Source organism: Salvia hispanica, chromosome 1 (assembly GCF_023119035.1).
Source record: "Salvia hispanica cultivar TCC Black 2014 chromosome 1, UniMelb_Shisp_WGS_1.0, whole genome shotgun sequence".
Lineage (NCBI taxonomy): Eukaryota > Viridiplantae > Streptophyta > Magnoliopsida > Lamiales > Lamiaceae > Salvia > Salvia hispanica.
The window spans coordinates 31,993,213-32,008,234 of NC_062965.1; the positions used below are offsets into that span (position 1 = coordinate 31,993,213).

Consider the following 15,022-nt stretch of genomic DNA (forward strand, 5'->3'; position numbering starts at 1 on the left):
TGGTTTAAGTATGAGCTCCATGCATCAACCACCGCAACAGAGACTTCCTTAAATGGTGCAAGAGAAACAAACTCTTTTTTGGCCGTCTTAGCATAGGTGTCTTGATAAATTATTGCTTTCCTGTAAAGTTACGTACATTGTTTTGGTAAGAAGTAATATTCTTCAATTCATATAATGACTGTAAAAATACACTGCGTATGACATACTCATGGTCGTTCTTTGTGTTCAGCACCCAGTAGTACATTTCCTTGTCAACTTGATTCGCCCTTGCTGTTATTTTCACAGCCCTGTCATTGAACGGAGATCTAAGCACAAGGCTCGGTTTTTTTGTTCTCTGGATTGTATTCGGATTTTCAACCTACATAAAGGAAAAATGTGCACAGATTGAAATCAATCCAGTAATGTAGATTTCACCTTGCAATAATGTACACCAAAACTAAATTTGGTCCCAAAACCGTATTGGTGAGAACCAAATATTTGAAATTCGCAAAAGCAAAGTGACATGTTTATATCTGATGGCCCACCTCAACATGTGGATCTTTCAAAACTTCTTTCTCCTTCGTAGCATCCTCTACTGCCTTCCCCTTAGACTTACCACCTCCGCCAACATTATGGTCAGCAATGTACCGCTAAACAACCAACAATGTGCAATGAAATGAAAATCAATAAACAGTACTCCATCGTCAGAGTTAATGTTGCAGAAGTATGTAACGGATGTAAAGTTAACACAAGTAATGTCCCACCTCAACTTCTTCCCTAATCACTACTCCTTTCGCCTTTGTAGCTCCTTTGCCAGTCTTACCACAAACTTTTTTCCCAGCATTTGCGGCTTCGGTAATGGATTTTGGTTGAGCCTGTTTTGCACTAATTCCCTCTTGATTTTCAGCTACTACAGTATTGGGGATAGTCTCAACACTTGCCTGTAGATTTTTAATAAAATAGTATTCATAAGGTAGTACGTAGATGTACTTAACATGTACAAACCTAATCTAAGCAAAGTAGATTAAATAACTATGATATGAATTGACTTCTTGATGTTTACCGTTGCAATCTTGACACTTGGTATGGTATCCACATCCATGCCTTTACTTCCTCCGTCACCATCTGACATTGGACCCGTCTCACCTGCAACACTTAGTGGCCTGTCCCCTTCAGGTACATCGTCACTGCCTTGGTGACCTTCAGCTCTCGCATCATCTCGACCGTTACCTATGTCATCACTATTGAATCTGTCCATATGTTCATTACCACCTGACTCGGGCACGAGTTCAAACGACGGCCTCTCAAAGTCATCTTCTATCTTCAGCTTTTTGTCGTACGCCTGCATCATCCTTTCAATTGCTGCAATCCATTCAGGATTGAACTCCTCTTCGTCTTCCTTAGCTTGAGTTAGTGTCTCAACAATCACTTCGTCTGTTGGCATTGATTCGTCGGCTAGCCCAAGTAGTTTTTTCCCCATTTGTGTACCTAACCGGAAGCAACTTTCGTCCATCAACTCGTTTGGTATTTTCTTGAAATTTTCTACCCAGCCCTCAACAGCAGCTGCCAACTGAGATACACGGGTCGTCCACTCATCACGGATACGTTTTTCTCTGTTTCGGCTAGGCTCTGGCCGGTCCTCACGTACAGGTTGTTGTTGCCTCATCCTTTCATCCTCTCTTAAATACTCCTCTTTGTTAATTTTGTCCTCTTTGCTCCCACATCCAAACATACCGTGCTTCACTTCTTCTGCTTGCCGTTTATAGAGTGTTTCCCTTGTCCAACCTTTTATGGTTGGCCATGCACGAATCACCTTACGTCTGCAGTGAACAACTCTATCCACATAGCAGCACTGTGAAGAATCCATAAAAAAAACATTAATTAGGGACTGCACGAAATAAAAATGTAGTACACTACAATAATAGTACATTACTTACCACTTTCCTTCTCTTTCCAGTTGTTGAATGCATTTTCCAATACTGAAATTACATAACCGCACCAGTTCAAGTTCCTGATCTGATCAACATCATCAATGAAGTGCAGTATCTTTGTCTTGCACATTGAGTCTCCGGGCGTCTCGATAATTGCATTCTCCATGATTAACATGAACAGCTTCTTGAACTCGGGACCACCATCTACATCCATCAACATCAGCTCCTCCAACTCTCCTGGGGTGCACATATATCGGGTCTTTTTAAACCGGTCTGCCACTGAGTCCATAAACACAAAGTTTGTCTGCTGCTTTGGCCGTTCAATGTACAGATGCCCCTTTGGGAACCCAAATGTTAGATGCACATCGTCCTCTCCAATGTGAAGGGAGTCATCTTCAGAGAAATTAATTCTACACCGAGCTTTGTCGAACACAGATAGAATCCAGTGTGCGAGATCGCCTGGAATATGGGTGATATCGAAGTGTAAGATTTCGCCGAACCCTATTTCGTGGACAGCTTGGATCTGTCTCGGGTTCAATTTCTTAATCATCCTCACAAACTCTTCTGACGTCCTCCTGAAATAGAGTACATTATCCTTCTTATTTCGCTTCTGTGGCTGTTGTTGGGTCTCCCCTGGTGGGTCCACAAAGTCGTCAGCGTCATCAACTCTTGCCCTCTTTGAACCTATTCACAACAAATCATGTACACACAAATCAGATACTGAGCAACGATGTAAATAGTAGATGCATTTTTGTATAGATGCATTTATGTACATCTGCCATACAATGCAGATACAAGTACACAGTGTAGATGCTGTAGCTACATAATTTTAAAATGTTGATGCATATATAATGTAGCCTAACAAGTATAAAATGTAGATAACAGCACAACACAGTTACTTTCCCAAGACGAATGCAGCTTTATACTTGGATAATGTACACATTACATACAAGAATTCAGTCTCCAAGATGATGTAACTAAATGATTAAAAAATGCAGGGATATATTATAAATGCAGATACAATTATGCAGGGTTCATGATGTAGCTACACAATTTAAAAATGGTTATGGCTAGATAATGTAGCCTAACAAGTATAAAATGTAGTTAAAATACCAAATTCAGTTTCCTGGATGATGTAGCTAAAAAAATATAAAATGTAGCTACAAATTATACAGTGTAGATTCAACTAAACAGGGTATATGATGTAGCTAGCTTGTAAAAAATGTTGCGGCCTAAATAATGGACCCTAAAAAGTATTCAATGTAGAAACCATGACAAATTTTTGTTTACCAAGACAATGTAGCTGATTTCATAAACAATGTACACATTACAACAAAAAATTGAGTATCCTGAACGATGTAGCTAACAAAATATAGAATGTAGCTACACATTATACAATGTAGATTCCATAACACAAGGTATATGATGTACATAAACAAGTAAAAAATGGTGTTGCCTGGATAATGTACCTTAACATGTCAAAAATGTAGAATACATCACAACAGAAAGTTTACAAACACAATGCAGCTATTTTCTTAAACAATGTACACATTAAACACAAGGATTGAGTATCAGATAGACATTATACAATTGGGATACACATTTCAAACTTTATAATTATAAGGTAAATGCAGCATATCAATAAAACCATGTACACATGACATCCAAGAATTGAATGTTCCAGATGATGTAGCTAATCAACCAGAAAACGTATCCTTTTATATTACCAAACACAATGTCTCCCAACAAGCATAAAATGTAGCCAAAAAAGCATAAAATCTAGCTTCACATCACAAACAAGCATATAACGTTCCCAGTCATCAAATAAGTTGGTTGGCACTATAATGCAGCTTATTTCCTAAATAATGTACTTAGATATGCAAATACCATACAATAATTCAACAATTTCCACAGCTACGAAGCCAACACATACTAAAAAAATGAAAATTACTTTCTCAGATCCAAAATTTATTTTACTCACTTGCATCTTGGTTTGTTTGCTGCTTCAAAGTCTTTCCCTGCTTCGCCATTGTTGTCAAAATCCAACTTACCTATTTAATTTAGCAAATGTTTAGGCATGAGACGACACTAATTCAGAGCAGAGAACAACAAGAACAAAATCAATAAAATGTGATTTGTAGAGTACAAATAACACCTTTTACACACCCCTAATCGAATAGAAACACATCAACCACAAGCAAAAACAAAATGAGGTTTATGGAAAAAACCTCGTGCAAGGCAAGTGACAACCTTGCTGATAATGGACTAGAAAAAAAAAATTTAACTTGAAACTGACGAATTAATGAAACGAAAAAACATAAACACCAACCAAATGCAACGAAATCGTTTCAAAAATTCTGGAAATCACTGAAAGTGAGATCGCAATATAAACAAAACGGGCAAATAATTCCACCAAATCTTTCTCACCAACACAAAGAACAAGCCTCTGTTCCCTTAAACAAATCTCCACCAGATTCTTGGTCTATTACTGTTACCTTGTGCAAATCAAGCATGAACCCTAACCAGAAAGCCGCCCCAGATGACACAATCAACACCACTACACCAAATAATGTACAAATCTGGAACGATTCCAACCAAAGTAGGCGGCGCCGATGGGTATTGAGTTTAGATTTTGAAATCTAGGGTTCCCGATTCAGAAATGTGGAGGCTGGTTGTGGTGTGAGTTTTGAGAGAATCTGGGGAGACGGAATGAAGAATTGATGGAGAGAGAGTGAAGCGTATCGTGGGTTTAATTAGAATCCCGAAAATCATGGACATGCAGTTGGAACGTCAAACAATTAAGTGATATTGTGCCATTTTTGCCCTTATAATGTATCCGGAAATGGGAATTAATGTAGCAAATTGTATTTAAATCTAAACCATCCGAATCTATCATCTAATGGATGATATTAGTGTTGTGTTTAAGACTAAGGGGGGTGTAAGGACCTTAATGCACCCCTAGGGATGTATTCAGGTCAGAACGCTAAGTATAAGTAAAACTCAAAACACTTGCAGTCCATTGGATCATATGATCTAATGGTTAGATTAATGCCACGTGTCATCTAATAATGTAGAATTTTAGACTAATAATGTAGCTCGGATAATAATGTAGCAATTTAGTTGAATAATGTAGCATTTTAGTTAAAAAATGTACAATTTTAGTCTTACAATGTACATTTCTAATCTAATAATGTATCTCGCCTAATAATGTAGATTTTTAGTATGATAATGTAACAAATCACAACCATCCAATCTAATGATCCAAGGGCTGTGATTTGTGCTGTGTTTTACACTAAGATGCTGTAAGGACCCTAACACACCCCTATATATATATATATATATATATATATCAATAAGTGAAATTCTGTCAAAAATTAAAACAAATCTCAGTCATTGGATCTTGTAATGTAACCGTTAGATTATTGCCACGTGTCATCTAGTAATGTAGATTACTAGTCAAATAATGTAACTTAGCTAATAATGTACTATTTTAGTACAATAATGTAGTATTTTAGTCTAATAATGATAATGTAGCATTTTGGGCTAATAATGTAACTTATCACATCCATCCAATCTCAGGATCCAAGGGCTGAGATTTTTTGTTTTGATTTTTAACAGAATTTCACTTATTGACCATAATGCGCCCATATATAGGGGAGTGTTATGTTGCTAACTCAATGCTTAATTGCTAACTACAACTCAATAATAGCCATTAGATATTCAAATTAAGGCCTAGATCATTAACCACAAAATGTCAATACGATCAACAAAAAACGCAATAAGGCTATAGGATTAATTCCAATAAAAATCAATAGGGGTATTAATGTCAAGTTAGTTATAACTAACTTTTAAAAGAAATCCCAAAACTTTAAATTCATATAACATATATCAAATTAAAGATAATTTTATAAGGATTCCAATGATATACTACATGCATATGTTCCGACGTCAAAATTTGAAAAAAAAAAATCTAGAATTTTCGTATTTTTCGTACACAGGCTAATGTCAATACAGCTAAGATAATATGTCAATATAAAGCATATACAATGTCAATCCTAAATTTGTGTTGACATTCTCAAAGCATTGTGTTGATATTTTTGAAACTCTATATTGACATTTTCATCCAAAACCCTAATTTGGCGTTTTTTTTTTAATTTTTTTCGATTTAATTAATAAAAACGAAAATTACACGTGGCAAATTGTAGACCACACGTTTTTTAAAATCATGTGGCCTTAAATTAGTTGTAGTTAGCAATTAAATGATGAGTTAGCAATTGATCACTCCCATATATATATATATATAGGGGCGCACTATGGTCCATAAGGCAAATTCTGTCAAAAATCAAAGCAAATCTCAGCCCTTGAATCCTTAGATTGGATGGTTGTGATCATAATATCCGAGCTACATTATTACACTAAAACCGTTACATTATTAGTCGAGTTACATTATTTGACTGCACAATCTACATTATTAGACTAAAACGCGTTACATTATTAGCCGAGCTACATTATTAGACTACAAAATCTACATTATTAGGTGACACATGTCATTAATTTAACAGTTACATCACAAGATCCAATGGCTGAGATTATATATATATATATATATATATATATATATATATATATATATATATATATATAGGGGCGCACTATGGTCCATAAGGCAAATTCTGTCAAAAATCAAAGCAAATCTCAGCCCTTGGATCCTCAGATTAGATGGTTGTGATCATAATACCCGAGATACATTATTACACTAAAAGCGTTACATTATTAACTAGGCTACATTATTAGACTGCACAATCTACATTATTAGACTACAGCTGTTACATTATTAGCCAAGCTACATTATTAGACTACACAATCTACATTATTAGGTGACACGTGGCATTAATCTAACGGTTACATTACAGGATCCAATGGCTGAGATTTGCTTTGATTTTTGACAAAATTTCACTTATGGACCTGATCACATCCCTATATATATATAGATATATATATAGGGAGATGATCAAAACAAGTATGTGTTTAAATCCAGAAATGTAGCCCAAATCTTGGCCCTAGGATTAGATGATCTAATGGTCAATAATTAATCCAAAATACGGAAGGTCATAATTAAGTAGTTTTAGGTCATATTATAATATTTGGATTTATGTCATATTAAGATCATTTTAGGTCATGCTTTGTTAGCATGACCTAAAAATAAACTAACTATGACCTAAAAATGCCCTACGTATGATATGGTTCTGCGTTTCTGTATTTAAATCTGGTCTTCATAGATCAAAACCCTATATATATATATATATATATATATATATATATATATATATAGGGATGCATTACCCTCCTTTTCCCACCTTAGTATAAAACATAGGACTAATATACACCCTAGGATCCACTAATCTAATGGTTTTGATTAAATCCTAGACGGTACATTAAGTTATTAGTTTCGTACATCGCAGGGCAAATTTGGTATAACATTATTGGACGGTTCAATTTCTAATTAGGATTTGCGTCATTCACGGGATTTCAACTCCCAGTCATTTCATTCCCCTCCCACTCTCTCCCCCCATTACTTCTCCCTCTCTCCCGCTGAACCCTAGCCGCCGCCTCACTCGAATCTGCTTCTACCTTCCCTCATCTCGACGACCGGCGTTTCTCACGGCGAATCGGTGACCATCACGACGACGGAATTCCGGTGCATACCCAACAAATTCATTTTGGTGACAAAACCATTTCAATTTATGTTTGATTTCGACTGCGGGGTGAAAGGTAAGGCCGGAAATTCAAGTTTGCTTCAATTTCTGGTGGATTCAAGTTCGAGGAACTGTTGTTTGATTGTTTTGGTACATTATGTGGTATCAAATTTGATTTCTAAGTTGATTTGTGTGGATTAGGTTTTCGATCTTTGAGTTTCTAGCTTATGCTATAAAATTAAAGCTTTTGTCATTTGATTTTGCACTGTAATTCTCCTTCCAAATGTTCTTCCTTGATTTCTCCCTTTTTTTGTGTATGTTGCCTTTAGTATATTGGATTATTCAATGTTATTTGGATGTCATATATCTCCTGAAGAACTTCATACAAAATGGTGAACAATCGAACCATTGCTTAAACATTGTTAACCTCATTCTGTACATTGTTGTATGTCCTCTGTTACTTTATATCATATCATTTACGCATTATTTAAGAAAATCTCATTCATGTTACATCATCAATACAGTTTAGTTCTATCAATGGAGTACATTATTCTGTGTTAAAGGTTCATCATGGTACACAAACTTTGAAGTATTCTTCATAAAAGCAGAGTTCATTGTGTGTTTACAGTTTGTGGGTTAAGCTTTATTTTGGGGTAGGTTTATTACATTAAGGTATGTTCTGTTGCTGCATTATGGTATGTTCTGTTGCTGCATTATCGATACATTAATGGTACATTATGCATTCAATTTTTGTACATGATGTTGGTGTGCTACATTATGTCTGTACATTAGTACATCATTAGATACTACATTATTACGTTATAAATATACATTTTTTTAAACCAAATCAGAAACTTTACGGCTAGTATCAATGAATATTGTTTTTATGGAACATTATGTATACACTTTTGTACATGAATAGCTATTGCTGATATTAATGTTGTTGTGATATATCATATTTGGACATTAGTACATCATAGATTACTACATTATTCTTTGATAAATGTACATTATTGTAATCCAAATCTTTTAATTTATTCCTACTACCATTGTACATTGTTTCTGTGGCAGTATTTGGATTAAAAAACTACATTTAGGGGTTGTATTTGTACATTATTTCAGTAGGAAAAAATGCCTTATTATATATGCATACTTGTACATGACTTTAAAACATCATTTAGATAGATTAGTACATCACGTGATGTTAATTCTATGTATCATGTCATGTAGCTATATTTGTACATCATGTTCTATTACATTATTTAGCCAAAGATGTACATTAACTGATACTGCATGTATGTGTTTCTGAATAGATTCAACGAGTGCAAGAATCGATTCGAGGATGACTTTGACGATGATATGCCCATTGCAGTAATGCAACGACAAGCTTTAAAGATGTGCTACATTATTATTTTGTTGTAGATTATATTAGTGCGAAAATTGTATTTTAATATAGACTATAATTTCTTTGATGAAGGGAAGAACTTATATTCGTTCCCCAAGGGTTTAATAGTCCATGGGGCTAGGGTGTAGTACCAACCCAGTAGCGCAACGCTCATTAAGGGCAAGGAGTTAGAGTCGTTCTTGTAGAATTCAATTATTTTATTGTTTTGTGGAGTAGTCTCTGTTGTATTTTTACAATTATTAGGTTACATTATTCAGGTTAATTGTTACATGATTTACTACTAATGTATTGTACATTTAAACCATAAATATGTACATTACAAAAATGAATGAAACCAAATTGATGGAAAAAATATACATTAAACTACTACATTCGTACATTATTCACTGTTAGACATATACATTATAAGACTATATTCGTACATTATTTCCTATATAAAATCCAAAACACACATTAGAAAGCAAAATTTTATGCATGTGGTGGTATTATACCCTATCCCCATGGATTGCTAAACCCTAGGTGAATGATTCAAACTCTCTACCCTTAGTGATGGTTTTATTTTGTGAGTAGGTACTACAACCTAGCCTCAAAGGGTATGGATTCAAATCCCACCAAAATTAAATCCTTACATAGGTACATCATTTAGTATGATGCATGTACATTAAAGCCAATTTTTCCACCTTATTTTCTAAACTCTAAATCCTAAATACACATAAAAAATGAAATTCAATGCATGTGGTGGTACTATACCTGCCCTATGGATTGCTAAACCCCTAGGGGAATGATTCAAACTCCATACCCTTGGTGATGATTTTATTTTGTGAGTGAGTACTACAACCTAGCCTCATGGATCACTAAACCCAAAGGGTATGGATTCAACTACCACCAAACATTAAATCCTTACATAGGTACATCATTTAGTATGATGCATTTACATTAAAGGACAATTTTCATACATTATTACTATGTGAAATCCTAAATACACATAAAAAATGAAATTTAATGTATATGGTGGTACTATATACCCTAGCCCTATGGATTGCTAAACCCCTAGGGGAACAAAAGTTTAATTCATTCTCCAAGGGTTTAGTAATCGAGGGATTACGGTGTAGTACCAACTTAGTAACGTTATATAAGTACATTACTCAATAATTTAATGAACATCAAAAACAAATCGAATTCATATTCTAGTCAGGGAACATAATTGCAACATAGTATAAATATTTCATTTTTAGATAATATTTAACAGTCAAGGAACATATCAAATATAAGAACCGTGAATTAAGAAGTTGTTGATTAATTTAATATAATAGGTGTTTATTTAGGGAATGAAAATAACTTCCCATGATTAATTTAATACACTAGGCGTTTATTTAGGGAATGGAAATAACGTCCAATATGTAATCTTCCTTTTTTGCCCTTTTAATTTTTTTATTAATTTATTTAATTCCAAGTGGCTCATATATTAACCATCAGATAACCACTAATCAATGGATGGAATTAGTTTTAATTTTTAACAGCTTTTTACACATTAATCTGAATACATCCTAAAATTATCATTAAGGTAAAAATCTTAGTAAAATAATCATTATGGAAAAGAAGTTGGAACTATTACTCAGGAATGATTGGTCAGGTAATGATTTGAAGGTCTCCATTGCCGAGTTCCTCTTGCTCCTCCTTTATTTTTAGAGCTGAATCCTTCACATAGTTAATACAACTTTCCACCGTAATTGAGTGAAGTGTTGGTATGTCGCCAATGCATAAAGGAATCTCCCTCAACCTTGGTAGACCGTGAAGATGAAGGTGCTCAAGGCGTGGAAAGTGAGTGTTGTCTGTGATCCACCACTCTATTTCACAATCCTTAATCAGCAAGAACTTGAGATTCAAGAATTGGTCATCCAATGTTTCCCACTTTAACCCCATAAAGGAACTTGATTCCAGCTTGAGAACTTGAAGAAGGGGTAACAAACCTATTTTTGTCTTCATGTCTTCCCAATGAAGAAGGGTATATTGCAATGTCAACTTTTTGAGCGAATCTGGAAACCTCACTTGTCGCGTAAAAGAAATCTTAATACAAAGAGATTCTAGCTTTTGGAGGCGACAAATATTCTCGAGCTGGCAAATTTCATCTACTCTACTGATGCCTTTATAGTACAACTTCAATGTTTTGATATTGGGGATTCTTTTAAGCACGCCCGCACCGAACTTGAGATTGTTCACACAGTAAAGTGACTGTAGGTTTTCCATCACCATATCCTCTTTGTCATTGAGAGGATCGGGGACATTAAATGTACCACCATTGCACCACCTGGTGATGATTCTGACGTGCCTAAGTTGAGGCATCTTCCAAAGATCGAAAGCATAATTCTTACCTTTGCCACGTATAATCACTGTCTGCAAATTCCAAAGAAAAGAGATGGAAGAAGGAATTCTGAATAATTTATCAACAACCCTAACAAAAAGAAGACGCGAGTTAACTCGCTTTAGAAAATTCTTCTCATAATCTACCCCAGGGAATGCTTCAAATGTATATGTCCTCAATGATCTGAAGTTATTTGATAAATTCGTTGGAGCTCTCCCAAAAAATGAGCGGACAGGTGCTGTGGATTTCAGAGATTGAATGAGGTGAGTTGGATATTCCCATTGTTGTAAGTTGCTTGCAATACGGCGATAAGGATAAGTGCCCTCTGGAATGCTCTGCTCTTCCAACACATATAGAAACCTCAACTTTCGAGCTTCTCGCAAACACATGTCCCTTAACAGATCATGCATTTTCAATGATTTTAGTTTCCCATAATCCCTGCGCTTTTCAACCATAAGGAGATTTCTATCAACAAGTTCTTCAACGTACTTTTCTGCAACCTCTTCCAAACTTTTCCCATTAATTGGTTTTAAGAGTCCCTCAGCAGCCAATTCTAGGATGAGTTGAGATATTCGAATCACTTCATCTTCGCCATATCTTCCGAAATAGAGAAAACATGGTTTTAAATAAGTTGGCAAATTATTATAACTCATGTATAATATTTGCAAGCACCTTTCATTATCCTCCAAATTCACAATTGAACTTAAATTTTTTTCATACAGTCCCCAACTTTCTTTTTCAGATTTTGATAGAAGCCCCCCAATCACAACAATTGACAATGGAAGTCCCTTACAACCTTTCACAATCTTCTTCCCAACATCCTCCAACTCAAGAGGGCAAGCTTTTTTCCCGAATACGGTTCTGCAAAATAGGTCCCAACTAGCATACTCATCTAAAAATTCCAAATCAAAACCATTGCAGTTGTTAAATTGAGATGCCAAGTTTGATAGTCTTGTCGTCACTACTATTCTACTCCCGTTTTTATCATCCGGGAAGAATCTCCTAACTCGATCCCATGCCTCAATATTCCACATATCATCCATCACTATAAAATACTTTCTTCCTATTAACTGTTTGTACAGCTTTTCTCCTAACTCATCTGCACTCAAATCTTCAATCCTCTTCTTCTTCTTCTTCTTCTTCTTCTTCTCCTCATCCTCATCCTCCAGGTCTACTTGAATAGGAACTTGTCTAAGAATTTCTCTAAGAACTTCTCTTGCATTACACTCTTGCGAAATTGCAGACCACGCACAAACAAAAAAATGATGTTGGACAAGTGGACTTACATAGATATTCCGAGCAAGAGTAGTCTTGCCTATCCCACCCATTCCAGCAATCGGAATAATTTGGCGATTGAGTCCTCCTCCAGTGATCGTGTCCAGCAATTGATCCAACACATCATCAAAACCAACCATTGTAACCTTATGAGCAGCGGAAGCAGATCTTGACGAGGCGGCAGCAGCAGTGCTCGCAGACTTCACGATTTGGAGTTGATCTCGGAGTACCACCTTCTCTTCAATCTCAATCTTGATCACATTCATGTTTTCTATCACCTTATGCAGACCTGTTGGAAACAAATGATCACGACGACTTGATTATAAACTTCTGGGATTAGAAACAAAATCATGATTTTATATAAGGCTTCTGGGAATCAACAAGACCTTGATAGAATTCAGCTGAGTTGATGTGTTCTACATCAGTTTCTGATCGAGCACGAATTTGATCGACAATATAGGACTCGATCACATCTTCAGCTTCATAAGCCGCTTCAGCAATGCGACTCTCCCAGACATCTTCTTGTTCAGTGTAGCCACGGTGGGGAGAATAGCTTTCAAGAAATTTTTGCAAGGAAGTAATTACTAGAGTGAGAGATTCAACCTGTTTTGGGAGGATGGAAATCGGAGCGCTTGGAAGAGTTTGAATTTGACCGATAATATGCATAACAGAAACTAGAGCTCCATAAGCAGCCATATCTCAACTTTTTTTTGTGTTCTGAGTTTGAGAACCGAGAACCGAGAAGCAGAAGAGACGGAGATTTCTATGTCTTTAATTCGTTGGTTGGCTCCAAGATGATAAGAAGAGAAATTCTAGCCACGTATATATACTTAACGAAAATTTAAAAAAATAGAAGCTTACAAGTTAAGCCCAACTCCCAAGAGATACATGCTAATGGGCGAAAAGAATACGGCCTAATGCAATTTTGAGCCAAATAATTTCAGCAGGCATTTCATCAAACAGTAATCTTCGTAAAATAAAAGGGTGGGGTTTGTGATCTCTCCGGTGTTACTTTGGTTTTCAATATAGAATCAACTGAATTTCGCTATTGTCTACGCACTCTTTTATGCTAATTTATTGATCAGAATATGTAAACTCAAATTATGGATTTTGTAGGCCTTACATTACCTTTAATTTGAGCCTAAGAGCGCACTCAAGTTATGCATTTTGGAATGGGTTAAATATGTGCAAGGAGCGCACTCGTAATGTAGAGGTGACGCAGTGTGCGGAGCCAGAAATTTTAAGGTGGGGGGTCCGAACTACCATTAAAATTTGTTGATTGTGTTACGCGCTAAACCCCTAAACTCGACACGGAAACATCTCGGACGTGAGCAACATAAAAAGCCACGCATAAGAAATAGATGGTGATAAAATTAATTAACGAATAGATTTTTTAGAGCATATCACCGAATTCACTAATAATATGAGTATGATTATTAGTATGATATATTTACATATTTATTAAATCAAAAAGTTATGTTAAATTTTAGATTTTTATAATAAAAGATATCACATTAAAATTGATTTTAGTAATATCATAATATTTTAAAATATTTATAGAATCAAAGAATTATTTTTAATTCATAAATTTTAATAATCATTTTATATGATTACAATTTAAAATGATTTATACAAAATTACTAGAAAAAAAATAAAAGTTTCTAATGTAAGAAATTCAGTGAAATACGATGAATATGAGAAAATCAACAAAATAACTAACTACGGCCTCTGGAGTAGCTCGACTATCCACTTTTGTTAGTTGGCGGCCCCCTCTGCCGGATATCCTTAAGCTCAATACTGACTCATCGCTAGAAGGAGGATCATGACATGCTTTTGGTGGTGGTCTCATCCGTGATACTACAAGATCTTGGAGGTATGGTTTTGTTGCTAATATTGGAGTATGTTCTATTTTGACTGCCGAAATTTGGTGCTTACTTCATGGGCTACAATTGGCAAAGAATATGGGTATTCGAAAGTTGGAGGTGGAGAGTGATAGTTTCACTGGTGTGTCCATGATTGTGGGGAACTTTGAAGTGACCATCAATTGCAGATCTATAGTACGAAAAGTGCAGAGTTTGTTACATGAGTTTGACTCAGTGGTGCTCCGTCACATGCACATGGAAGGAAATTTCGCTGTTGACTTTCTGTCACATTATGCATATAACTTTCATAAAGGTGTCCATATTTTAGAGTCTCCTCCCTTAGGTCTTAGTATTTGGTTGATGCGTGATAGATTAAGTGTTTTTATGTTCGTTAGTGTGTAATCAGGCTCTGCCCGCTTTTCTTACCAAAAAAGAAAAAGAAAAACAGCACATAGAACTACAAGCTTTAAAGTAAATCTAAATAATAAAATATAAATAGATTACTAAAAATA

General features: G+C 35.4%; 1 protein-coding gene across 1 annotated transcript; it reads right to left on the bottom strand.

Moving 5' to 3' along the window:
* Positions 1 to 10,570: 10,570 nt before the first annotated feature.
* Positions 10,571 to 13,408, bottom strand: LOC125217094 (putative late blight resistance protein homolog R1B-17). The gene is made up of 2 exons (XM_048118922.1): positions 13,035 to 13,408; positions 10,571 to 12,937 (listed from the first exon to the last, which is right to left on the bottom strand). Exons 1-2 carry the CDS (start codon positions 13,342 to 13,344, stop codon positions 10,641 to 10,643), a joined length of 2,607 nt encoding a protein of 868 aa, XP_047974879.1. The 5' UTR covers positions 13,345 to 13,408; the 3' UTR covers positions 10,571 to 10,640.
* Between the last annotated feature and the right edge of the window lie 1,614 nt (positions 13,409 to 15,022).